The sequence below is a fragment of the Apteryx mantelli genome, chromosome 1, assembly GCF_036417845.1.
Source record: "Apteryx mantelli isolate bAptMan1 chromosome 1, bAptMan1.hap1, whole genome shotgun sequence".
Lineage (NCBI taxonomy): Eukaryota > Metazoa > Chordata > Aves > Apterygiformes > Apterygidae > Apteryx > Apteryx mantelli.
In genome coordinates this window covers 134806712-134834635 of record NC_089978.1, presented here as the reverse complement: position 1 = coordinate 134834635, position 27924 = coordinate 134806712, and the positions used below count along the sequence as shown (strand labels likewise).

At 45.2% G+C, this 27924-nt stretch overlaps 1 protein-coding gene across 10 annotated transcripts; it reads left to right on the top strand.

The window, feature by feature from the left end:
• The first annotated feature begins 2677 nt into the window (after positions 1-2677).
• ZNF384 (zinc finger protein 384) lies at positions 2678-27924 on the top strand. Of its 10 annotated transcripts, none has more exons than XM_067302936.1 (13): positions 2678-2765; positions 3314-3362; positions 4111-4202; positions 4288-4477; positions 7151-7217; positions 7370-7610; positions 7969-8299; positions 13220-13297; positions 20598-20822; positions 21467-21649; positions 22480-22558; positions 23453-23611; positions 23764-27924. In XM_067302936.1, the coding sequence occupies exons 4-13, from the start codon at positions 4326-4328 to the stop codon at positions 24037-24039; spliced, it is 1791 nt and encodes a 596-aa protein (XP_067159037.1). In that variant the 5' UTR covers positions 2678-2765; positions 3314-3362; positions 4111-4202; positions 4288-4325; the 3' UTR covers positions 24040-27924. The 10 variants fall into 10 exon arrangements, with proteins under 10 accessions (XP_067159037.1, XP_067159016.1, XP_067159031.1 ...); XM_067302915.1 differs by having other exon boundaries at positions 13217-13297; XM_067302930.1 differs by lacking the exon at positions 4111-4202 and having other exon boundaries at positions 13217-13297.

Here is a 27924-nt window from a genome sequence, read left to right as displayed (position 1 = left end):
CAGGCAGGATGGGACAACAGAGAGCCAGCAAAAAAGGTGAATAGATCAGCTGTACTCTCCAGAGAAACACACCTGTTTTTCTTTTATTTTGTCTCCCTCTAGGGAAAGGAGATAAGAGAAATCTAATGTCTGTGACAGATGTTAGTCACACTGCCTCACGTGCTACTGAAGGGTGCTTGACATTGGGGGTGGGGAAGGAACATAAAGCTCTAGGCATGGTAAGAAAAAAAATCAACCACTTTGTCCCAATCCTCAGCTGGCAATTATGACTTTAGCTTGTCTGGCATAGAAGGTTTTGATAAGCTCTCCCAGTTGCCAAGTCTAAGTCAGCCCTCCTCTTTGAACAGACTCTGTCTTATTTCTTTCTAGGCAGCATGTAGAGAGGAAAAAGGAGAGCTGAAAGGCTAGCAAGGACTCTGGGACAAAGAAGAGGCAAAGGAGACATCAGCAACAGACCAGATTTCCTCTTCCAAGGCATGAGATTGAATTTGTTTGCTGCATTGCAGAACGAGGAGAGAAATGTGACCTTCAGAGGTGATCTGACAAACACAAAAATAATTACATAAAGGAAAAAAAAAAAGATGAGGATTTGCGAATATTCATGAGCAAGTCAAAAACCCAAAATTAACAAGGAAATTAATTACCAAACTGATTAGACTGCCAACTCCTTTTATTTAAATAAATCAACAATTGCCTTCATGTGACTTCTGCTGAAGAATGCAGAGCTATTCCTGACTCCTCCCGGGAAGAAGTTTTGCATTGTCTAGGATGACCCCAGCACCTTTTGGTGACAGACGGGTGCTGCTGCTCAAGCAGCCTGCCTTTCAGCCACCAGGAGATTTCCCTTTGCCCAGTGCTCCAGATGTTGCAGTTTCATGATCACCCGAGCCAATCTAACCGCTGGCTGCTATAGTTGTGCTCTCCCTGGTCCCACCCTCTTACTCATGCTGGCTCTGAAGAGCTATTCCAGAATGCCAAGCTGGCAGAAAACTCATTTGGCAATTAAAAGAAAGGAGTTTTTTCCTAGGTCAAAGCACTGAAATGACTCAGCTAAGTGCCCAGTGAGCAACAGCACAGGTGAGGAAGGCAACCTAATCTAACCTGGAAGTTGGATCTAATCCTGAAGTTAATCCTGCTATGAGTGGTGGAATGAAGCAAATGACATCTAAAGGTCTCTTTCCACCTAAATTATTACATGAGCCTAAGGCAGGGCAGAACTGCAACAGACAGGTTGGCTTAATAGTCTTGTGGGGTGGCTCTAATTTTAATCTGCATCCTCTCCCCCAGGAACAGCCTTTCCTGTGCCATCGCCAAGGCTCAAGGGACCCACTGCTGCTTCCAGCACAGTGACTTGTGCTGCACAGCAATGTGAATGGTAGCGCCAGCACAAAGGACAGCAGGAAACTCTCAGCCCAAACTTAGGTGGGTTTCGTCTGTTAAACTGCATTCTCAGATTGTGGCTGCAATCCCCTCTGTGGTTGTATCAGGATTCAGAATAAGCTGTGAATGGTTACAAACGAGAAAAGCGGTATTTGCATGTGGTTATACTGACCTAATGGCTTGCAACTATGATATGCCACTCCGTGGTCCTGCTCCCCCATTTCCTACAGCACTTTTCTGACGGAGATGGCCCAGTTCACCCCCCTGACATAAAACTAACTTGCTAAAAGTCCCTTCTGGTGGGCCAGTGAGACAAACATGTTTGGTGCTTAGGCAGGGAAGTGGCAGAGCCAGCACAAGAGAAGGGTCTGGAGGATCCACCTCATGTGGCGGCAACAAGCCACTCACTCGGCTGCTCTGCGCCACCTTGCTGGGTGGCCCCAAGCCATCCGGCCACTTACTCCTGCCCTCCTGCCCCTTCCCTTGCGCTGGACCCTTTGCTAAGCTACCACACACACTCTGCTGGCGGAAAACCCACCCCACCTGAAGGGAGCACTCGTTGCCCATCCGGCAGGCTCAAACACTCCCGAGGCCCAACACAGGGAGCGCACAGCCAGCCCAGCTGCCTCTGCAGGCGGGGATGGCGGCAGGCGGCCGCGCAGGCCTCGGCTGGCAGGCGGCCGTGCCCACGAGGCAGGCAAGGGCAGCCAGGCTGCAATTACCGGCTGGAAGCCTTCATGCCTGCCCAGGAACTGCAAATTGCCTTCAATTGGGGCCTGGCACAGGACAGCGCTACACCTGCGTCCAGCGGCTCCCGCCCGTTTTCATTCCCCTGCCCGGGAAGGCCAGGATCTGCCCCAGGGCCGGGGGACCAAACCAGCAGCCCCGAGCAGCCCGCCCGATCCCATCCCGGGGCCGTGGCTATTCACAAGCGCTCATGAATATTCACGAGCACTCATGGATATTCACGTAAATGGCTCTCCCACACCGCCGCACGTCACGCTGGGGAGTCACCCTAGACCGGAAACGGCCTCGAGGCCGGCCTTGGGAACCCCGCGCGCCCTCCCCCATCAGCACAGCTACTTCCGCCCTTCCTCCAGCCCGGGCTCCCCGCGCGCCGGCGCCTCATACTTCCGGTAAGCGCGCGCCCACGTCGCCCCCTGGCCCTCACACTTCCGGCCCCGGTGCAGCCGCTCGCGGCGCGCCCGCCCGCTCTGTGGCGCTCCCACTAACGGGAAACCTGCTGCAGTCGGGCGGCCGCTGCCGCTCCGCCTCTTTTTTAAGCGAACCCGCCGATGACGCCGTTCCGCTCCGCTCCGCGCCCTGGAAGAGCTGAGGCGCGCCCCGCCTCTTGATCCGGAAGCGACTCGCCGCTCCTCTTTCCGGTGAGGAGGCCGCTGCTGCCGCTGAAGTCCGGGTCGGGGTCGCCGCCGGGGGGTGGTGCGCGGTAATGTGGCGGGGGCCGGGGGCCGGGAAAGGGGCACTTCCGGGGCTGCAGCGATCCGGAAGCGGAAACGGAGGAGGGTGCTTGGCTGTCTGTTCGTTCGTTCGTTCGTTCGTTCGTCCGTCCGCCCGCCCGCCCGCCCCGCTGTCTGGTGCAGAGCGCGGCCGGGGGCTGCGCCGCGGGGGAGGCGCGCTCCGAGCCGGCCCTCCGCCTCGTAGCGGCCTCTGCATCGCGCCCCCGAGGGGCGAGCGGGGCGGCGGGCTCCCGTCCTCAGCCACTGCCGCCGTGTGCGCGCCGGGCCCCGCGGGGGGAGGTGGGTCCGGGTCCCCCCTCCGGTTTCGGCCGGGTCCTTGGGAGAGCGCCCTCCCCCCGCTATGGCCGCTCCCCCGGGGGTTGGACGTGGCCGGCGGGTGCAGGGGCTCTGCCCTGCGCTGCCCGCTGTCATGCAGGCCCTTCAGTGCCCCCGTAACCCTGGCGGTTTGTTTGCAGAGACAGCCCCGGAAGGAGGAGAAATGCAAGAGGAGGGAGAGTGAGAGGGGTAAGGAGCTCCCGGAGCTGTGTGAGTGACTCCCGCCCCTCTGCTCTTGCCCCGGGTACTTAGGCCGACCCAGCACATGCACTGGGTGGGGGGAGCGGGCTGCGGGTCACAGCGTTTGGAACTTAAAGTCACCTGGGCTTCAGGGCGTGGAAGAAGGGACTGACTGCCTGGAAGGAATTCAGACATAGGGTGTGTGGAGTACTTCCCTTGCCAGGCATCTGTTTCCACAGAGGCTCAAGTGGCTGGGGTGGTGGCTATGCATGTGTCAGGAAAAAGCACCGAGGTTGTTCCAACCCTGGCATGCAGGCTTGGGACTTTGCGTTTGAGGTATGCCTCGTGGGTCCGTCCCCCCCCCCCCCCCCAAAGATGTAGCAGTACTTGGATTTTTTGTTGCTTATGAGCTTAGTGGAGGCACTTTTGCATTTGATCTGATATCTTGTGTGGCCTTCAGCATCAATAGTGTTTTGCAGCAATTAAGCCTAAAAGCTCCTTTTATTGAACAAAGATCAGGCAGATATAAAACAACATTTTAAATCATTCCTGAGTGTCATATTCAGGGCTTTTTGTCAACTAAAAATGTATATACTGAATGGAAAATATAAGCTGGGTATGTGGAGAATAAGGAAAGCATATTAAAAGTCAGTCTTTAAATACCTGCATATCCAACCTTAATTATGCCTTCCAGAAACACAGCCTCTACCTCACCGTATACTTGCATATGCTTTTATCTGTGTGTTTATGATTAAAGTGATGACCTGCAAAGAAGTATAAGTCCAGCACGTTAAGTATGTGATTCTGTGAAGTACTCTGAGAGCTAAAACTTCAGATTCCTTGTCCCTTGTGAGTTCTCTGGTTCACTTGGTTGTTTATTTGGTGTATGTAAATTTCTGGTGTGTACATAGAAGGTATTTCTGGTTTATATCAGGAGGGTACGTTGACATCTATCTGATACTAGACTGGTGAATGGGAAGAAGGTCCCATCTCTGGCCTGTTTATGGAAGCTGGGATGATGAAGGCACTGCAGTGGGAACATGCTGTGGTACAGGGTTGAAGCTCCAGCCCATATGTGATAGTTATAGAGCAATTGGAAGGGTTACGTGCAGAGTTCTGGTAAAGTAAGTGTGAGCTGTGTTAAAGTCGGGGCTGTGAATAAGGGTGCATGTTTACAAAATATCCTATAACTGAAACTGGGAAAGGGGAGGGGTGGCCGTGGGTATTAAGACAGTAGCTTGGTGGAGGAATCTTATCTTTGCTTTCTCCCTTTGGAAGATTGGCATAATAGTGAGATTGCATGAAAGCTTCAATTCTTACACCATTTCTCTTTTCCCTCCCCATTCTTTTAACTTCATTACACTTCAATCTTTCAAACTGGTTATTGAGGCCTGATATCTGCTCAAGAATGAAGGTTTTTGGATGGGGAAATGGATTCTAAGAGAGTTTAATGAGAACGGTGTAGTCCTTTTCCAAGAATCAATACAAGGCTTTCTTAATATATGTGTTTTTGTAAACTAAGCAAACAAAAGTTAGGTGCTTGGTGAAGTTCTGGTAGGAAACTAGATGAAGACAGGAAGCAAATGGTGTCCTAGTCTAGGCTGGTTTGGATTTTAGAATCTGAAAATGGATTTGCCTTTCATATCTTGTACTCTTTAAATGAGAGGGTTGTTGTGAGATTTTTATTTAAACTGGCATCTTTCTGTTTAATTCCTAAAGTTTGTCATTCAATCCAAGGGAGTCAGGGACAATTACAGTCTTTTTGGAATATGCATATGATTATTATATGAGACATGGTTTTTACAGAATCAGTTTCACTTTTTTTATTTTTTTAATGTGGAAGCTGAGCAGATAGGGATTTACTTATTAAAAAACAAACAACAATAAGAACAACAACAACAAAAATACCTTGATATTCCAAGCAAAAAACTCTTGGTTTAGGAGGTGCTCAACTGTCAAGGAATGTTTTATCTCTTCATTTATGTCCATCCTGTGGAAGAACAAGCCCTGCAGTTAAAGGTGTTACATATACATTGCCTACAGCAAGGTCCTGTATAGAATTAATTTGGCTCAGTAAAGAAAGCAAAGGAAGGAAGGTAAGATTCTTGCCCCATCCGATTCTGATTGAATCACAGCAGTGTAAATCCAGAGTAATTCGGTCAGTCAGCTGGCAGTCTGACCATATGCCACTGGTGTAAGGGAAATAATTCATCTTTAAGCATGTTTATTGGTTGGTTTGAGTGAGGCAGGAATACTTAGCTTTGCTGTTCTGTGAGCAATTCATAAAAATAAAATTAGCAGGTAATTTGGTTCATTTAAATACTGCTCCTCTGCATAGAGGAAAATTGTCTTTCCATTTTGGCACACATGCAACAGGTTTCACATGCATTTATTCTGTTCTAATATACTTCTGGAAAGTAAGTATTTCATGCTACTCAGGGCATGCTCCACAGTTTATCTGATGACTGAGGCCCTTCAGAAACAATATTTTTTTGTTAATTAGACTACTACCATATGATAACAGAAGAAGTGGGACAATTTACAGATATCTGCATGAGAAACCTACAGTGTCTGATTTCTTTAAGTAGCTTACTCTGCCAGTCATAATGTTCTCTGACTATTTTATCTGCCGGTCTTGCCATATTTGTTCAGGGATAGGCACATCTTCTGCTCTAGAAAATATTCTTTTGTGAATTTCTTTAGTTTATGACTGGCATTTGCATAAGTGTTGCAAACTCTGCTAGCTAGTGATACTGTGCAAAGGAATGGAAGGATTGGCATGGAAAAGAGTGGAACATCAGGTTTCTTCTTCAGTTGGATGTTCTTGAAGAGATTAAGCTTCTGTCTTCAGAGGGCTGTTTTTTGGTGTCTAACCAGTCCTCTGACTGCACAGAGAGTTGAGCTGAAGCAGTGGGCACCTGACTGGGGACAGAATCCTACAGAATCTCATGTCAAAGAGAGGGATGAAATAGGCAATACGAAGCCATGGCTTGATCTCACTTGGAAATAGGGTATCTTGGGTGCAGGGTAGTCAGGTTGCTTTCCCACAATATAGTTTTGTTGGATGAGAGTGGAGAGGATCTTGTCTGTCAGGAATCTTGAATGATATTTCCTCCCCCCCCCATCAGGGGGGCTGAAGTGGTTAGAGCAGTGGGCAACAGGAAGTTAGGAGTCTTATTTTTTACTTTTTGATCTGCTGTGGCTGTCTGTTATCTTGGGCAAGTCTGTTTCCCTCTTTCTGCCTGTCTTTCTTCCTGTGTAACATAATGCTAATGTCCCCTTGCTGTGTCTGGGTCCTTAGCTTTGAGCTGGGGTGGAGGGGCAGGCAAGGTCCAGAATTCTCACCACTTGTGGGATCAGACTGTCTGTGACAGTGAAAAATTGTTTTCAGCTGTATTTGGCTGGCTGCAGATGCACAGACTTTGTCATTAATGTACCTGCACTTGGGCTGATGGTAATCGAAATTTTGGAGGTGTTTTGGGGCAGATGTAATCAGTCTTTTTTTTGCATGGAGGACTATGGGCAAGAGGCATTTGAGAGGGACCTGAGCCTGTGGGAATGGCAGACATTACCCTTTTCCCTTGAAAATAACAGGATTTGGGCAGATAGCTCGAAAGTGGGGAGAAGTTGCTCAAGTAAGAAAGGGGAGATTAAGGAACTGTCACAGCATTAGACTGAGCCAGTTCCCTGTTGGAGTCTCTTTGGGTTTAATGTTCCTTTCGTGTGTGTCTGTCTGTCTTCGTTCTCCTCCATTCCTCTTCCCTTCCCCCTTCCTCTTTCCCCCTGCGCCCAGCTAGGATGGAAGAATCTCATTTCAACTCCTCCCCGTACTTCTGGCCAGCGGTGCCCACTGTCTCTGGACAGGTAAGATCTTTGTCTTCCAACCTATTATGCTGGTCTTGCTTCCTGTTAGAAGTTCATGTGTGATAAGTGTTCCTGTCGCATTTTTGCTCAGCCAACTGCTGGGAGGAAGCTGCACCGCAGTATTCTAAAAGCTGTTCTTCCCACCTGTTTAGATTGAGAACACCATGTTTATTAACAAGATGAAGGAGCAGCTATTGCCCACAGAGAAGGGCTGCAGCCTGGCTCCCCCCCACTACCCTGCCTTGCTGACAGTACCCACCTCTGTGGCTCTACCCACTGGTATCTCCATGGACTCGGACACCAAGCCAGAGCAGTTGACACCACACAGCCAAGCCCCTGTGACTCAGAACATCACTGTGGTACCAGTGCAGTCTGCTGGGCTTATGACAGCAGGTAGGGGACTCCAAAGACTTCTGGGACAATATGAAGGAGACTCCAGGATGGGAAGAGGATGAGGGGATGGGGAGTCCTGGAGAATCTTTTGGGGGCATTAGATTAATCCTAGCCTTATTGATGGTGTGGACTGTCTTGGCCCTAGGCATGGATTCACTGTGAATCTTTAGACATTCTTGACACATGAATGTTGACTTCCAGCAGTGGAGCCTGGGGATATTTTGAGGGAGGGCAAGCTACTCTGTTCATTTGGGTTGTGGTCAAAAGTAGATGTATAAAGCTTACTTCTTTGAGTTGAGGAGGTTGGAAATAATTAGAGATATAATGCCTGACTTCTTCCATCTTTCTCTGTTTGCAGGTCCTGGTCTGGTGATAACCTCCCCATCAGGTTCCTTGGTGACCACAGCCTCCTCTGCCCAAACCTTTCCCATCTCAGCCCCCATGATTGTCTCTGCACTACCCCCTGGCTCCCAGGCAGCCCTCCAGGTGGTGCCTGATCTGTCCAAGAAAGGGACAACCACCCTCTCTGAAGGTGGTGGGGGTGGCGGGGGTGGGGGAGTTGCCTCCAAACCACCCCGGGGCCGGAAGAAGAAACGATTGCAGGAGTCGGGGCTGCCAGAGATGAGCGACCCCTTTGTGCTGTCAAACGAGGATGATGAGGACCAGCACAAGGATGGCAAGACGTACAGGTGGGGAGCAGGGTTCAACCATGGCTGTAACATTGCATGGGGATGGGGGTATATTCCACTCTTCAGAGGGTTACATGGGGAAGAAGAGATCTGTGCCTCGTCCCTGTAGAGTCCCTGAGTATAGAAACTTTCAGCTGCACAAAGAGTTTAGTTTTCTGTCTAATCGGGAATGTTTGCAAGCCTGTGGGTTGTCCCAAAATGAGGGATCTCCTTTTTAGTGGACAACCTCAATTTCCTAAATATACAGATATTAATCTTACTAGGTCAGTTAATGACCAGGATCTTACAGGGACTGAGCCATATCCTTGATGTCACAGCCAGGTACTGTGGCTGGTGTACTGCAGAATGCAGTACTGTCTGGTGTAACTGGAGCGCTTCAGGTGTAGTTGGTAGCCCTAGTGTGCCTGGCTGCTCCTGAGTTAGGGCTCCAGACTATGCAATACAAAGACTACAGACTGGAGGCACAGAGCAGGGAGTGAACTGGTGATGTGTCTGCTCCCACCTGTCTGCTCCCACATGCATTGCCCCTTGTGCTCTCCTATTTCAGCATTCCCAACAAAACAGAAAAAAGTGCATTTCTGAATTAGGTGTAAGGGTGTTTCTGAGCCTTCAGGTTATCAGATAAGAGGGGGAAGAGTTCTGAGCCCTGAGGTTGGCTTTCTGACCTTGGAGGGATGTGGCCTGAGTTCATAAGTGAGCGGTAGCAAAGAGAAAGGTTAATTAAGGAGTAGTACTGGAGGATAATGAGCATGGGTGTTTTTGAGAAGGTGGGAGCTGGACAGAGCAGAGGAGTGCTAGGAAGGAAATGTAATGGATTGTGTTGGTTGGGAAGTGGGAGCATGTATGAGTGATTTAGTGATGGGTGTTTCTGAGGGATAATTAAGATCAAGAAGAGACAAAGGAGTGGCATAGCGATAAACAGTTTCTTCTGTTCTGCCCTTTGCACATGGGCAGATTGAAAGAGGAGATTGTCCCCAGGTCTGCTCACTTTCCTACTGTGTGCCCATTATCCCTTCTGAAAGTTTCCTTTTTGTCAGCCTAGACTTTGTTTTTCCCCAGATTTATTTATGTTTCTGAGATTAAGTCCTAACAATGTGGAGGTACTTATAAAGAATCAGTGCATCCATTGCAGGGACTGTATTATTTTTAACTATAGCATTTCAAAAATGTTTATCTTTTTAAATCGATACAGTTAAATGGGTACAAAGCCAGACCTTGGATCAGCCTTCTTATTTCCTTACCAGTGTCCCAGTTTTTCCACTTTGAAAATATAGCCAACGTATGGTGAAGAGGGGTGGGAGTGTTAGGTAGCTTGCTATGTGTAATCCCACCGTTTATTTTGGGCTCTAGCCACAATTCCACGCTACTCAAGCTGCTTACAGTCTGGGTTGCTAATTAGGTTGTTAAATATGTATTTACAGGGTACACAATTGGCAGTGAACACTGGAATTAAAGCTTAACCAAGGCTTTAATTATAGCTCCTTGTTTACTTGCAAATTTGGAAAAAAATACCCATGACCAGGTGGAGTGACTCAGCAGAAACTTCATGAACACCAATAGTCTATGTAACAGCTCATGAAAAAGACTTTGCAAAAAAAGACAAACGAGTTTATATGTAGGAACATGTAATCAGGAAGATTTCCTGTGTTTGCATTTAGTCTGAGTGTGGTACCTCTGCCGCTTTCTCGAGGCCCTGTCCCAAGCAGACTTTCTTCTGAGCAGTGTTAAGGTGGAAGATAGCTAAACTGAGATTTATTGAAGATCACCAAGTAGTACTTCTGCCTTCCTTGGCAGATGCCTTCCTTTTTGGCTGATGCTTTCCATATGCAAGTTCAGAACTAAAAATAATTGTTGAAGACGAAAGGAAAATGCTGTCTCCTCTTGGAGCTGTGGGAGAGATGACCTTTGTAAAATACAGTAAAATTATTTCCCCATAATATGCATGTGAATAGACTCGCAAGTTAAAACTTTGAGGACTCCTGGACTCTTTCTGTTTTCTAAAAGGAAATGATGATTTGGGTAATTCCCATTACTAAGATATGCAGGCCTATCTTAGCTAAACTAGGACTGTGGAATGAGATTCTTTTGTTCCCTTCTTCGATTGGGGAAGGAGTTGCTTGTGGTATATATGTGTATGCATTTGCATAATTTCACTGATTCTGGTGGTGATACACTGAGGACAATCTAGTCAGATGCCTGGAAAGAGTTGGACTATGTTGATCATCCTGATTGTGGGGGGTTTTGTGTGTTGCTTTTTTTTTAATAGTTAATTTCTAATGTCTTTTGTCAAATTGAATTATTGTTTGGTTTTATGTTTCTGTTTTGGCTCTGTGAGCTTTGTCGCAAGTGCCTGAGCAAGTATTTCCTTAATATCTGACTCCTGGTGTGCTGGTTGAAATAGAGCAAGGCCTTGAATGGGCAGCACTGCAGGCAGAGAGCTCTGGAGGGACTGGAGCACAAAGAGGATGTGCATATTGCAGATCAGCCCACTGCATGTAGAGGTTCCAGCTCCAGAACATTGTAGCTCTCTTGATGTCATATCAGCTCTAGAAGTGAACTTGTAGCTTCCTCTGTAAGTGATATAAGAATCTTTGTGACTAGATTTTTCTTTGTAAGAAAACGTGTGAGGCTTTTGCTAATGATGATGTTGCTTGCAAATCTTGGCCATCTAGCTTTAGGATTAGTCTGCCAGAGCCCTTATACTTTGCTTTGTGCTATTAGATGAATGCTTACACCTACAGGGGACAGCATCTAAACCAGTTCTGTGAAGCATTTTCCTCGTAAGGAAAATAATTTTTCCTCATTTTACTCATAAGTAGTGTCATTTTAGTCTTGTCTGAACTCAATGTCAGGTGTTTATTACTCTCCCCTGACATCTTTGTAGACTTACCTCATTTTCCACAGAAAGAGTGAAACATCAGAGGTCTTTCTAGTAAGATGCTGGCAGTGTGAAGTACATGGCTTCTCATCAGAGCTTTAAATGGTGCTGGTGAAGAGAGAAATAGTGTAGATCCTGGAGACAGTAGTATTGTTGCATACTATGGCTTGGTGCCTGTATCTGTGCACTTCCTGAAGTTTGTGGTGTTATTTGATCAGCTGACAGGGCTGATAAGGTGGTTTTGGTTCAGAATGCCAGATCAGTTCTCTGACAAACAGTTCTCCAAATAGGTTGATCTTTTACAAGAGGTTGAGAGCTCTTTGCAGGTATTGCTTGGTTCCAGCATTAGGCTCGTAAAGGCTATGACGAATATAAAGTCATTGTCTGGAATGGTTTTGCAAGTTGTTCTTTTGAACCTAGGAGACAAACAGAAAAATGGTTGGATTGATAAGGGCCTTGCCATCATACTGTAACTAATGTTCCTTATGTCCGATTCAGAGTTTCCTTACTTTCACTAGGTTGTGGAAATAAAAGAGGATTTTGGTTTGGGAGACATGAGCAGCTAAGGGATGTAGGAAGCTTCTGAGGTGAATCTAGGGAGGAAAAAGGCACATAAGCCAGTTGGCTTGGCAATAAGTGGAGTTGAGCTTCAGTAAAGGAAGAAGCTGAGTGGAGGCCCCCTTTAATCAGGAAATTAGGGAGGCAAGAGGAACCAGTGGTAGAACAGGTAGGCATGTTCTCAGACATTTATCATTCTAAGCCTTTTTTCTGCATTGTGTGGGATTTAGCATTGCTGTTTGTTGAACCTCCCATGGTTTAGAATATATTTGAAGTCTGGTGAGTCTGGCTCTTGTAAGCCACATATATCTGTGAAAATATGGCTAAGTTGTTAGCTCTGGAAAGATGTTAAGCATGCTCAGAGATGCTTTATAGTTCAATAGTTGAAATATGTGAAGATTATATCCTCTTTGATGTTACTTGAGGCTTGCATCACTCCAGGCGCTGACCAGATTGTCCATCTCCCCAGAACAACTAAATACGCTATACCCTCTGTTAGTTTCTATGCAAGACTGGACTGTGTGTGCTCTCTCTGCAGTGATAAGCATCTTCCAGACTAGGGCTGAAGGGCCAAGCATGCCTTTCCTTCAGTCACAGCTACTGCTCATTCTACTTCAGAAGGGATTCTCTGTGCCCAGTGTTGACTATTACCTCCTAGTGGCCACAGAGGCAGGGTGATGAAGACACTGCTTGATTAAAATGTAGTGGGGACAAGCATGAGATAGGGCAGGGACTGGAGCTGATGGTGTCTAGGAAATCTGGAAACTTGGGTAGAGAGGAGATGGGAGTGGGAAAGGAGGAAAGAATAAAGACTAGGAATGTTTGTGTAAGAAGCCTAGGAACTAGGGAATGCAGCAGAGGATGCAATGGGGAGTCCATTTGCAAGGGGAAGGATGGCACAGAAATAAGCTATGAAGGGCCAAGCCTGAGAGGAGGAGGAATGAGACAAATCTGCTAAGGGGCTGGAAAATGAGGAGATGTGTATAGCTAGCAGAACAGGTGCAAACAAGATCATGGGAGGTGGACAGACAAAAACGGGGGTAGAGGAAAGAAGTGCTGAGGAACTGGGAGAAGGAAATGGGGAAGAGCCACTGAAGTAGAGAACAGGGAAGATGGGGCATGTGGGTAAAGAGGTTGGGACTGGGCCAAGAAGCTGGTGCTTGAGACAGGAGATTGCAGCAGATTAGAAGTATCAGGCAGAAAGTTTGACCACATTCCCTCCAAAGCCTAGAAGAATTAAAGCCATTATTCTTAAGTTTTGCCATATCTGCAATCAGCACAAGTATGTGACATCCTCTGGCAAAGAGTCTCATCCCCCTCTAATGCTATGCTAAAAAAGATGACAAATTACCATTGCTGTCATTTATTCTCTTAGCTGCAATGACAGAGATTTGTGCAGTGGATCTTAAGATTGCTGATGACCAATATGGGTGTCAGTATGATGCCACATGTTGGAATTTCTGTTTGCTTTTTTTAACAAGTAGTTCCGTGAGCAGCGGAACTAATGAAGCCTGGTTTCCAGCGGCTCTCTCCTGTGTGGATTCTCTGATGTCTAATCAAGGGTGAGCTTATTAGCCTTTCCCTCAGCAGGGGGCTCTAATAGGGTCTCTCTTCTTTCCCCAGCTGCATATTTTATGAGACTTGTAGTGACTTTATCTTTAAGATCTTTACCCCTTAATCAGATTCATTTGAAATTGGCTAATTATTTCAAAACTTTAAGGAGGACAGGTGCACATGCACATCCATGTGTACACATAGAGTTTGTACACATAAGCTTTGCTTTGTATATAAGTGCTGTGCTTGAAGTTAGAAAATGTCAGAATTAAGACTGACCATGTGCTTCAGGACATAGTAAGGTGAAAACTTGTGTTATGGCAAGTTCTCTCTCTTCTGCTGAAATATGGTAACTCTGCGTGTGTGTGTGTGCGCACACGCATGCTCCTAGTTCATAGAGCAAAGTAAAAGGATTTAACAGTAAACACTCTACAGTCATGAGTTTTAATATTAGCACATTTTACTTTGCATGTTAATGGAATGAGTCTGTGCAGGGGGCTAGTTGCTGCGTTTCAACTGAGGAGAGAGAACTTTGAAACTATTCTATCACAGAACTACTTACTTGACTACACCTTTAATTTGGCCCTATTGAGTCAATGCATTTTGATACCATCCTTTATTATGTGATTACAGGTATTGTGTATACAATGACCAGACACTCTTGCCTGTCAGATTCCTGCATGTTTACTTGAAGAATCTGCAAGGAGTGTTTAAAAAAAAAAAATGCATGGGGGTTGCATAAATGAGAAGGATAATTTGGCAAAGGCAGTTTACTGCTTGGAGGCTCCCTTTGTCTCTGCCATAGATTTGCTATGGTATCCTGCAGCCACATGTGGTTCAGACCTGTGGGTAAGCTTACTGTGGAACATGTGCAAATATGAGTTAGCTCTAGCCTTCAGTAGATTTGCATTTGTTGCAGGCTAGAAGTGACCACAGATAATTATTGTGAAATAATTAATGTTTGGTGGCTCAAGTGTTCCCAAACCTTAATCTCTTCTCAAGTATCGCTGAATATTCCTCTCTTATGTGTCAGATCCACTTTTGCTTTGCAGAATCATTGACTCTCACAGCTGCAGAACAGAAGTATATAGGAGCTGCATTTTGAATGTACATAGTATAAATTTTCCTTTGGGGGGGAAGGGGGAAGTGGTCCTAGATATGAGGTTGGCCAATCAGAATTAGTGGATATGTCTTAATTAGTTACTGTTTCACTCCTCTGTCTAATTTTTATTTTTGCTAAGGGGAAGGCAGTGATGAAACAGGGATATTGTGGGGATAAATGAGTGCTTATGGAGCACTGATACTTCAGTGACCTGTACCACAGATGAGTGATTCTAATTCATGAGGTTGGAATTGCATGTGGTCAATAAGGCTTGAGGCCATACACAGAATGATGATGAAACGAAGAACTGAACACTTGTTTGTTAGGTATCTGTCTGTGTAACAAAGTAAGGATGCAGTTCAGTTGAAACAGTAAATGAGGGTGTATCAGAATGTGCCTGCATTGTGGAGCCAAATTATGGTGACATAGATGACCTTAATTCTGGCATTTCCAAATTTGTTAGTGCTTTCTCATGGGGTTTTGTATCCTTTTAATCTTAGCTTTTGCATCTTATCACTGTACTGGGAAACACCTTACTGTATTTTGTTATTTTGCTGATCTTTAATCCTAATGGTGACCGATTTCAGAAATTAGTAGACAAGGTCCTATGTCTGACATTATTCACTGATCTCGAGGTCAACATAAAATCATGGCTGACAATTTACAGATGGAACCATTACTGATGGATAGCTAAAAATGATAGGGGAGCTGTATGTGGTTGTTAAACTGGGATTATTTAAGCAAGATGTGTTTTAATATAGCCAAAGGGAAAGCTTAGTTTACTGGATAATACTGTATGACTTCTCCAGCAGAGTCAGCGATTGAGGCTTAGATGCTTGAACATACTGTAAAGCAAAAAAAATCATTTGGGCCTGGATAGAAATGCCCTATTGGCTACCATTGAACATCTCAGATCTAAAAAATAAGGAATATAGGCAGGGAAACGGTATCCTAGAAAGCAATGACTATGAAAAAGTTTTTTAGGAATTAAATGATATCATGTAAGCTCCCAGTGCGAGGCTGTGGCAGAGGAGGTCAATGCAATTGTTGGGTACATAAGTGTTGGAGTGATTAAAATAAGAGGTGCAACTGGTGAAGCATGCTGAAATACCACATAAAATTCTGGGCTTGATATTTTTAAAAGATGGTTTGGAAAAACAGACAAAATCTGGAATGTCCTCAGAAATCTAAGAACTGGATAAGTGATATATGGTGAGAGCATTTAAAAAACTTGCTGCCCTGCCAGGAAAATGGTACATGCTATTGTCTGTGGCCTTATGAAGCTACCAAGTGACTGAAGGACTGGATATAATTCGACTAAGGTCTCTGAGTGTAGCTGATACAGTTTTGATAGTATGCATGTCAATAGTGTAAACTTGTAAATGCAAGCATAATGTTAACTTTTGAATTTGCATTGATGATGCTGGATGTGGAAGTGAGGAAGCAAGAGGTACAGTAATCAAATGCCTTCATTTGGCAATTTTATTTTCTCTGGCTTTATTTAGGTCTTATTTGAGTTTTCTAGCTTTATATATTAAATGGTTACACTATCTCCTTTCCCCTGCCTCTTACAAATATTGTCAAGGAAGTGTTTAACTTCAGCTTTAAAAGATTGGGGGGAGGGGTTAAATTGGCATTCATGATGAACTGTGCCATGTTTGCATTAGCTGCTTCATTAATTGTGCGTTACAAAAGGAGTAAATTCTCCTTGCTAATTGAATTGCTGACCTTTGACAGCCTAAACTCTTATTACCTAGTTTAACTTCAGACCTTCCTATCTGATTTATTATAGTATAGTATAACGCGTTTGTAGTCCAACAGAAGGAGCAAGGGCTTAGTTAGCATCTAAGACCAAACTGAACAGATATTAGGAATTTGAATTCTCAAAGCAATGTGAAAGCTTACAGAGTCTTCACAACTATGATACCAATTAATTAAGCACTGGATTGAAATATACTATTCATCAGTTAGGCAAATTTTACTATGAAAATCTCTTTCATCAGGTATTTTATCTCATAACAGCATCCAGTGGATGAAGCAGCACATTCCATGAACAGTGGAACAAATCCGCACTACATGCCACAGAATTGTAGTCCGGTTGCTATAACCATAATTTCACTAATGACTCATCATGATGACTTTCATATGGGAGCAGAATTAGAATTGTACATCTAGCTTTTACTGGCATTTCATGATTTTGAGGGTGTTTCTGTGCAACATGAACATTATCTCAATGTCTAACTTCTGTAGGTTCTCTATAAAAAGAAAGAATGATAAATATTGGAAGACATTACTTTTGATCTTTGGCGTATTGCTGGGTACTAAGTTAACTATTTATATGGAGAAATACACCTTTGCCTTATTAAGAATATGTTCTCCTGGCTGTCTAAATTTCTAGTGCCATAACAAGGGCACTGAATGGTATGGCAAGCAGTCATAAGGAAGTTATGTCATGCAGTGACGGGAATAGTGCAATCATGTCTGTTCCTTGCTCTCAGAAAGAATATAGTGGAAGTAACAGTAGTTTAAAGGCACAATGTGAAATGCTTTGAAACTTGAGGAGAAAAGGTTTAAAATGGTCATTAAGGGGAAAAAAAACTAATTATTTCATGCATCGTTATGTTCTTGCTTAGCAAGCAGCACTTGTGGCTTTTCCTTTCTCCAGAAAGGAAAATTTCACTGAAATCAAATACTGAAAAACACCACTGAAGTGTCAGATAGGGTAATCTCACTATCCATATGGACCTAACATTATTTTGAATCCATATTTGCCCGCTAGAGGGCTGATTGCATCTTCCCCTTTAATATTTGATACTGTCTGGGGCAAAACACAAAGCCCTTAATTAAAGAGATCATTTGTTCCTTTGAAAACACCTGATACCACATAATATGAAACTGTCTGAAGTACAGCTTTCTGCTATATTCCAGAGCTTTTTTTTTTTTTTTAATTCATAAAGCTCATAAATTTCTTCATGCTACATAATATTCCTGCCCTCTCAGGGCTGGTGATAATTAGATTATTGGAAAATGAGTTGTTGCAAAACTTTCTTTTTTTAATGCTGTGTTTGAAAAACAATACAATATAATGTCTACAGCTGCTAAATTCAGACAAACTTTTTTGTTGGTGGTGAGGTTTTTTTCCCCACTAATGGTCAGGTTTATCTTCCATTCTAATGCAGGTGCCGGAGAGGTTATGAATTACCTTCTTTATAAGTTTATTTGTAAAATTTGAAAGCACATTCAGTCTGTTTTTCTTTACTTATTCTAGAGAATTTATGATCTGAAGGTAGACACCCAACAGAACTGTAAGTAGAGGGAAAGGTGCACAGTAGTGGTGGACAGTGGAGCAGATGACTTTATGGCATTATAGAATTAATGGGGGGGACTGCTTAGATTTGATGACATAGTAAGGTTCATGGATTTTTCAAAATAGTATAGACTTTAAAATATATGGTCATAGGTACCACACAGAAAAGATTATTGCCCAGAATTGCATTTGAACTAGAACAAAACTCTTAGAAAGGTATTACTGTTGGTGTCAAATGATTAAGACTTTACCATAGCCTCAGCTTGTTGTTCCAAAGATGCCTTGTTCTCATGGTTGGAAAGATCTTATTTCCTCTTGGATTTTTCTAACTTCTACTGCTAGCTATTGTATCATTATACCTCTCTTTGCTGCATAAAACATTCCACTAGTAACTGGTATTTTTCTCCCTACATAGATTTTTTTTTTTATGGGTATTGACCAAGTTATCTTTAAACCTTTCCTCCAAACCTACACAAACTGGGCTCAGTGAATCTCTACTATGAGGCAGGTTTTTCCACGCATGACATCATTCTTTAAGTTGTCTGATCTAGTCTGAGTTTTTCAATAATTGTTGATTACACAGACCTCAGAATTAGATATACTGTTACAAAAACAGTCATACTGTTCCTATTTACAAAGGTGGTACCTGCTCTTCCCCTTTATGTTTCTGTTAGCCATATTAGCACAACATCGCATTGGGAGCTTATTTTTCAATTGAACGATTCTCATCAGGGAGTGAGATTCTGGATCAGACTTCAATTGAGAGTACTGGAAATAAATATCCTCTGAGATGGAGCTTGATAAATTCATGCATGGAATTATAACATAATTGCTTGCAGTAGTGGGGAACTGGACTTGGTAACTCAGAGGTATTTTTCAATTTAGTGTTCAAGTGGAAGTTCTTTCTAGCTTCACTGCTTTCAAGGATACAGTCCTCATCTTGTAAGTGTATGACTTGATCACTCCAATGTGCATATGTTGTCAAGTCTAGCTTCAGAAGTTTCAGAAACTTTCGTGCAAACTGAACAAATGTTTGGAGATACTTTGGTTTATAAACAAAAAGCTACTTTTTTTTTATTTTTTAAGATGACCGTGATGTTCATTTTAACTCCTCATATCTTTAACAGACCTAGGGATAAACAGACCAAATTTTTTCTGTTTTGATTCCGGGAAGGATTGGGTTGTGTCTGTGTGAGGGAGAATATATAAGGATATGTTCTTGAATAGTGATGCATCTAGCCAATGTGTGTAATATATAAATGCATTTTAATTTGTGCATTGTATTAGGGTTTGCAATTAAAGTGGAATAAGAAAAAGATGAAGGTAGGAAATGTGGAAACAACTGTTAAGAGATAATGAATGTAAAGCAACAGTGATGGAGAAGAAAAAAATGTTATGGCAGGTGTACAATAGTGTGCTCACTAGGGAGGCATGGCTTCCAGTTAAATGGCTTAAAATCAAGCTGTGGCTTGGAAGGGCCTGTGGAAGTTAAGGTAGGTGCTGGGTAAATATTGCCTACGCTACATACACTGATCAGACTGCACATTTCATAAAGACTTCTGACTCCAACATGAATAGTCACAATAGTAGATGTAATGAAGTATCCTCCTGAGAGGAGAACAAATAGATGAACGCAGGGAAGAGCAGGATCAACTCTGTGGCTTGTAGCACCTGCAGGGACTCTTGTCTCTGAGCCATTTTTAAACACTTGTAGAACTTGAGAAAATTCCCAGACAAAAACATAATCAACCTGCTGTGAAGCTTGAAGTCATGTTTGCCAGACCTCTTCTGTGTGGCATTTTTTTTTCTCTCTGATGTGACCTGGAAGTTCCAAGTGCAGGTTCCATTTTGTCTTTTTTAATCAACAAGTCTGCAAATGAAAAGCTAAGTTCAGAGAAACCTTAACTCTGCCCCTCAGTTGGCACACATTTAAAAAGAGAGAGGGGTGGAAAAAAAAAAAGTCTGGTAACTTGGATGCAGCTTCTATCTCTCTATCACATTATCAACCGGAAAACCTTTTACCATCTTTAACTGTATAACAATGCAAGCTTCTCTTAACAGCCTTGTGCCGTGATGGGGGAACACTTTTTAACAGCAGCATCCATAGCAAATAAATGCCAACTGCTTCTTTCTGTTCAAAGAGTCTATGTGTTACCAAATATGTTTCCCATCATTATGGGAACAGATGGATCCAAACTCCTAGACAAGGTGTTATGTATCACATCAGTAAGGTAGAAATGATGAAAGCCCATGAGACCAATGAAATAACACATTTAATTTCCAGAGTACCTTTGTGAGACCCACTAGAAAAACAGCACTGTTCTCATTTTCAGCATTGTCTTCCAACTACTCAAGTGTCTTCTCCAAAAATGGGAGCAGAGTTAAGTGGTTTTGGTCATAACTGCTTTTGTAGACTTTGCAGTATGTGGAATTAACTTTGATTATGAAGTTGAACCTTAACTTGGGATTTCCAGACTTTCCAGCTTTTTTGACTGAAATAAATCATAGATGAAAAAGTGTTCTTTTTTTTTTTTTTTTTTTTTTGTCTGGGAATTATTATTTCAGACCCCTTCAGATTCCTGTTAGAAAATTTCTGAAGTGCTGCCCTGTCTCCCTTCTAAGCCTAATAAATTAACCTCTTTAATTCTTCTAAGACCTTTACTTGTCTCGCTGCAAGGTGTAATTTGGACTCTTCTGCCAGTTCCTAGCTTAAGTTTGCCCCTCTGGAACTGGAGGACTCGCAGCTAAGCGCAGTATCCCAGGTGAAACCTCCTCAAAACCACATAGCAAGAAACTATTCCTTCTTCACTCAATATGGAAGACCCCGTCCAGTTAGAATTGATACATATTGGGGCTTGCCCCCGTATGACACTGTCTCTTCCCCTCACCCCGGTCCCAGGTGCCGGATGTGTTCGCTGACCTTCTACTCCAAGTCGGAGATGCAGATCCACTCCAAGTCCCATACGGAGACAAAGCCACACAAGTGTCCTCACTGCTCCAAGAGCTTCGCCAACAGCTCCTACCTGGCCCAGCACATTCGCATCCACTCAGGGGCCAAGCCCTACACGTGCAGCTACTGCCAGAAGGCCTTCCGCCAGCTCTCCCACCTGCAGCAGCACACACGGTAAGGGCCAGAGGAGGCTGGGGGCCCTCCGCACTGCATGTTGCTGTCATCCCAGCATGCTGTGAGCACTCTCAGTGGGTGACTACCTGGGGAGACCTTGCTGTTTTTCACAGGCTGGTCACTTCTCATACTCAACAAATTGGCAGTAGTGGTATCTTACACATGACTTTTTGCTTGCTGTGAGGGGCTGGGTGTACACAGAGGTTAGCGCTGCTTTACTCTTAAGGGGCGTCTGTAATGGAGTGGTATTTCTGACAGAAGGTAGGATTTGTTTTGTCAGGGTAGAGTGGGTGTAGAAAGACTGTTCCCTCTCACCCCAGCGTAGTTCTGCCAAACATCTCAGTCCAGACTTGCAGCCCCCTGCGGTTCCAGCCATAGGCTTCCCACACACAGATCTGCCAATGCCCCTCAGTCCAAACTCTATTGTTCCTCTCTCTGGATCCTCCCCCGGTGCAGACAGACCATGGTCTCTTGAATCCAAGGGGAGCACGGTTTGAGACCAAACATGCTCGTTCCCCATTTGGAGTTCCTCCATGTAGCCAGATAGTGTGGTGCTGTCCCACCCCCTTTGTGCCCTCATTCCATCAGCACTAGCCAGATGGCGGTCGTGTCCAACTGCTGCTGCTCCTCCTCCTCTTCGGCAGGATCCACTCCAAGCTCCACACGGCGATTGTCAAGCCACACAAGTGTCCTCACTGCTCCAAGAGCTTCGCCAACACATCCTACCTGGCCCAGCACCTCCGCATCCACTCGGGGGCCAAGCCCTACACCTGCCGCTACTGCCAGAAGGCCTTCCGCCAGCTCTCCCACCTGCAGCAGCACACACGGTAAGGGCCAGAGGAGGCTGGGGGCCTGGCCCTGGCCCCCCCCCGCGCTGCCGGCATGCACCTGTGGAGCACGCGCGCCAAGCATGCAGGGGGCGGGCGGGGAATGCGGCCGGCTGCACCCCCAGAAGGAGGTGGCCCACCAGAGTGGACGGAGTGGAGGCTGCGCAGGAGACACTGACCACGTCAGGGCAGAGGTGGGCACATGCTGACCCTGGGGATCCTTGGTCTTGCACCGTGGGGGGCACAGAGAGAGAGCGATAGAGAGGCATTGGCCATAGGGGATCCCAGCCTGGCACCATGAGGGTTGGGCTCTGTGACTGAGTGTGTGGAAGCTTCTGGTATTGCAGGGGGACAGGGACAGACGCTGTAGGTGATTTCAGCCTGATAATCTGAGGGGAAAAGTGATTAGAGCATGTATCCTGAGAAGGAACAGAGCTGTTTTCAAGGCATTGTGGGAAGCAGGAGAATAGATTCCCCTTGGTCATATGGGACACCTGAACTGGGAGCAAGGAGCCTGGGGCTCCAGACCCCATCCCAACACATTTTCAGGTGGCCCACATGCCAAGCTGGGCACACATTCATGAGCTCTTGCTTCTCATTCCTAGTCATTCTCTGAACTCTGCTTGACTGCATATCTTCTTTAACGTCTAGCTGGACACAGGGGCTAGGCAGAGCTCTCTTTGTCCAGCTAGAACAGCATCTGGAGGCAACATCATCCCCTACCCTGCTCTCCTGAGTGGCTGTGAGATTTTGATCACAGCATCAGGCCCTGGCAGACTGCCCTGCCTAGCTGCTCACTCCCTCCCATTTGTGCTCTTCCTCCTCGACAGTATCCACACCGGGGACCGACCCTACAAATGTGCTCACCCTGGGTGTGAAAAGGCTTTCACCCAGCTTTCTAACCTGCAGGTAAGGGGCTGGGCTTGCCCTGCTCACCAGTGGGGGAGGCAAACATGACTGTCAAGAGGGAGGAGAAACCTCTGCCCTGTTGTGGAAGAGGTGGAGGAATTGGGGCAACTGGAAGGAAAGCAAAAGAGGACTGAAAAGCTGTTGATGCACTGGGGGGAATGATTCATGGCTCTTGTGGCAGTGATGACCCCAAGAAGTCACAAAATGAGTTCTGTTTTGCAGAATTGTAAGCTTGACTTGAAAGTGCTGAGACCTTGGTAAAGCTGGATTCTTCTCCCTCTGATCTGTTCTGTGGAGTTTTCTGACTCAGCTGGGACAAGGCTTTTGCTAAATGTGAAATGTGGAATAAAACAGGAGTATCTGATAGTATTTTATATTACAATGAAATCAGGGAGTGTGAGAATTGGGATTTAGGGAAGCAGAGATGTGCTCTGTTCCAGTACCCTGGAGGAGGGCAACTGTAGGAGGTGCCAAGTGGCAAAGAGCTGTAAATGCATATGAACACTTAAAACAGATTCTGCCCTCAAAGGCAGTGACAGATGTGGGGAGTAAATGTGGAGTGAGGCAAAAGAGGAGGGAAAAAAGGAAAAGACTTAGAGTTGGGTGAAGACTGAGAAGATGGGGGTTGTGGAGAGTCAGGATACTCCCCTCTTCAAACATCTAGTATGCCCAAGGAAAAAATGGCATCTGTGGGGAAGATGTGGGCTGGCGACAAGAGCTCTGCGTCCTACACCAGGAGCCAGGCATGCATCACTCAGCATACTGGGACTAGGGAACTTGGAGCCTTCTGGAAGGGGCTGTAAGAGGGAGAGGTAAAGCTACCTCTAGCATTAATATTCAGTTTCTTTCCTGCACTTGCTTTTTCTTTCCTCCGCCCTGCTGCCATCACCCCAGTCCCACAGACGGCAGCACAACAAAGACAAACCTTTCAAGTGCCACAACTGCCACCGCGCGTATACGGATGCTGCCTCGTTGGAGGTACACCTGGCTACGCACACAGTGAAACATGCCAAGGTCTATACCTGCTCCATCTGCAGCCGGGCCTACACCTCGGTGAGTGTTTGCACCACATGGGGTGGGGGAGCACAAGTGGAAGAAGTAGATCCTCCAGGTCCAATGGGAGCAGCCCCATGAGCTGTGGTATGCCTCCCTGTTGGCTTTTGTAAAAGTCATCCCCTCCTCTCATGCTGTTCTTCCCATTGCAGGAGACGTACCTGATGAAGCACATGCGGAAACACAACATCCCCGACCCGCAGCAGCAAGTGGTTCAGGCCCAAGCCCAGGCCTCGCAGCAGCAGCAGCACTTCCAGCCCCAGGGGGGTGGGGCAGCAGGGGGCCCTTCTGGAGACACTAACCAACCCAACCCTCCCCCCCAGTGCTCCTTTGACCTGACTCCTTACAAGACTTCAGAGCATCACAAGGACATCTGCCTCACTGTCAGCACCAGCGCCATCCAAGTGGAGCACCTCTCCAGCTCCTAGAGAGACCTCGACCCAGGGAGCAGAAAGCCTCTTGTGCATAGCCTGTGCCCAGGGGCACCGCTTGTGCAGCGGCCCTCGTGCAACAGTCTCTGGCTCTCCTCCTGCAACAGCCTCTTCTGGCCGTGTAACCCTGTTCACGGCAGCCCCTTGAAGAACAGCCTGTCTCAAGGGGGTGCTCCTTCTGTGCAACAGACTGCCTGGTAGGAGGATGCTTCCTTGTGCAAGAGCCCCTTTCCTGTGCTGGGATCACTTCCTCATGCAAGATCCCCTCCTTTCAAACCCAAAGAAAAGGCCCCTGTTTTGCCTTCTCTCTCACTGTAGGATATGTATGAAGGGGGGGTGCCTGCTGAGACATGCATGGTGGATGGGATAGAGAGAGGGTCCTTGTATGTACAGGGGCTCGGACACATTTTCCGCAGGCCATAGAAGAATGTGGCAGGGCTCACAGCTGGATGGGTTTTTTTGAGGATTTCCTTGAGTGTCTAAGAGAGAAATATCCATTCCTGTCCCTCCTGCTTGTGAAAGGGAGGAGGGGTTGCTTGTCCTGCCCCAAGGACTGGATGGGAGAAACCTTCTTCTCCCCAGTGGAAGGTGAGACAGGGGGAAGACATAAGGTGTGTTCTCTGGACTTGACAGGTGCCTAAACTGCCCAAGGGCTGTGGAGTATTGCACTGTCTCCTCCCCTCATGGAGAGCAATAGAGAGGAGTCTGTCTGAACTGGCTGCTCCCTCTCTCCCAGCTGTCTGAGCAGTGTGATGGCCAAGGCTCTGTAGGAGTGTGGGTCATTGCTCTTCCTGCCCATTGTGGATGATGTACTAGCGGCCTGTACTCCTCCTCTCCCTCCTTCTTCCCACCTCCTCAAAAGAGCCTGCAGGCATCAACAACAAACCAAAAAGCAACTGGAGGGAGGGTAAGAGACTGCCAAAATAATCATCACCCTTCTCTCTACTCCCTTCCCTGAAAGGTGGAACAGCAGTTCTGACTGTGGCACACCTGTCCTGCCCCCAGTTTCCCAAAGGGAAGGAGGAGGAGGAATAGACCAGTCTTTTCAAGGAGTCAGCAGGAGGCAGGGAAAGGCTAGCTTTTCTTGCTCACCTCCCATCAGAATGCTCTCCCAGGTTCCCTCTTGCCAAGACGGGCTGGACTCACATGGCAGTGGTGGCCTCTTCTGGACCCTGATCATGGGAGAGAATCCCCAAAAGGTGGACAGTGGAGAGAAGGGGATGAAGATCCCCACAGAGAGACCAATCTAATGAGAAGGGGGAGCCAACAAGAATAAACTGAAGGCCCCTTAAATTTATATATATATATATATATATATATAAATATCTATTCCCAACCCCAGCCCGCTCTGTTCTTGCTGTAACTGTTTCTATCTCTGTGTTTATAAAACGCATAATCCTGGCGAATTTTTATTTTCAATCTTTGTTTGTTTTTCCCTCTCTCTTCGTCTTCAATTCTCCTTCCCCTTTTTTTTGGTCCACATGACTACTGGTCTTGTGTCACTTGTTAGTTTATTTGGATCATGGAGGCTGACTCAGAAGAGAATGAGAAGACAAGGGAAAAGCATGCATTGTTGGGATTTAAAAACAATCACCCACCCAAAACCTACAGAATCCCAAACTTCTGTATGAACAACCAATAGGGGCTTTTTTTTTAACCACCTTGTATAGAAATAAATTGGTGTAAAAGGCTTTGTGGAGGTGCTGCTGTGAGCACCCTGCCCCTGTGACGTGTGTTCCTTCCCCATGCACCAGAACACTGCATGAGCATCTTGTTACTGTGAGTCCTGAGCAGCTGTGTGAATGCGAGAATAGCGCATCCCTGCCTTGGGGCAGCCTAGTGGATCTGACAAGGCAAGCTAGGAGCTCTGCCCATCACACTGCACGCGTGTAGCCTGTGGCAGAGAACTGTTTCTGTGCGCTTAGTCACCAGGCTTGGCTGCAAATGTTTGAAGTGTTTTGTAGATTCATAGTTTAGGCTAGAAGAAGCTGTCTGATTTGACTTCCTGCATTTCACAGGTGACATTTCAACCCATTTATCCTGTATTGAGCCCCAATAGCTAATGTATATTTGAGGTATGCGTTAGTGAAATGCATTGGCTTGATTTTGAGGCTCTGGGATACAGAGAATCTATCCCTTCCATTAGTAGCCTGCTTCAAGGGCTTAGTGTTCTCACTCTTTAAATGTTGAACCTAATTTCTCCTCCCCTGAATTCGTTTGGCTTTGGCTTCCAGCTATGAGTTCTGGATACATCCATCCCATTGATGGGAGCACAGTGGGTGTTTATCCCCTGGCCAGATATTTAAACACTGTAGTATCACCTCTCAGTCTCCTTTTTGACAAGCTAAATAGATGGAACTCCTTAAATATTTTACTGTAAGGGATTTCCCCCAGCCCGTGAATTATTTGTTTTCTCTCTCTACATCTTGTCACATTTTTCAGTATCTTGTTAAAGTGTTGATTTTGGAACCCAGTGTTCAAGCCCCAGTGCCATGGACAAAGTCCCCCTGCCCTTTGCCTTAAGTTTGCAGAGGACTGCATTTGCCCTTTTCTCACAGCATTATCTGGGAGCTCATGTTAGCTGCTTGTCTGCTATGACTCCTAGATCATCTGAAGTCTCAGCTATCCATGATAGTGTTTTCCCCTTTCTGCAGGTATGACCTGAGTTCTTATTTCGTAGATACTTAAACTTCACATTTGACTGTACTGAAGATCATTTTGTTCGAATCGACCCAGCTTGCTGATGGTCCAGATTACTCACCACTTTGCCAGTTTTGTCACTGTTATTTTTTACTTTCAGATCCAGGTTGAAAATGCTATGTTGCATCTGACCTAGATGAACTTGAAAAGCATCATTCAGTGCAACCTTTTATTAGCTTCTTTTTGAGACTTGCAGGCTAGGCATTTCTTAATCCTTTTAATATGTGCTCTGTTGATTATGTACAGTAAATTTTTTTGACTTATGGTGCTAGGTCAATGCCTTACAAAAATTTACATACGTTGCACCTATGCAGTCCCCTGTGTCGAACCAAATGTATGATAATATCATCAAAGAATGAAATTAGGGTTTGGCGCTTTTTTTTTTAACAAAATCTATATTTCATAAAACCAAGCTGATAGTTTGGATTATAGGTTATATTTTTCATTCATTAATTCTTCATTTCAACAGCTTTTCCATTATTTTGCCTCAGACTAATATCAAATTTATGACATTGAGTCATTTCATTTGCCTTTTGGGAATACTGTGGTGAATGTCTTAATGGTATTTCTCTAATATCCCAAGATTAATTAAAATCGGAATCAATGGGCTAGAAAGCTTGTTAGTTAACTCTTTTAGGACTCCTCGTTGTTTGCTGGCTTAAAAATATATAACCCTAGTAGATACTGTCTAATCTCCTACTTTGATACTAAGGTACTGGAGATAAATTGCTATTTTCAAACTACTACCACATCCTGTTTCTTTCTGAATATGGAATAGAGGTATTTGTTGACTGATTTTCCCTGTTCTGTCACTAGCAATTTTACCATTTTTATCTAGTATGGATCTGTGCTATTGGTAAGATTTCTTTTGTTTCCTTTTTACTTAAAAAAAGGAATGAAAGATCCCAAATCCCTTTCCTATTTTCTGTAGTTTTGCTAGCCACAGAGCTTTCCTTGTCAGTTTTCTCTGCTTTATAATGCCTAATTTATGTTGCTTGCTGTCTGGCCTTCCCCTTTTCCATGTGTTACATTTTGGCCTTTTTTTTTTTAAAAAAAAAAGATGTTTCTAGTTGCTCACAGACTTTCCTCACTGAACCCAGGATGAGCTTTCACCCAAAGTTCTTCTTTCTTGATTGTGGAATTGGGGCTTTTTTGGCCATACAATAAATTTTTCTTAAAGAA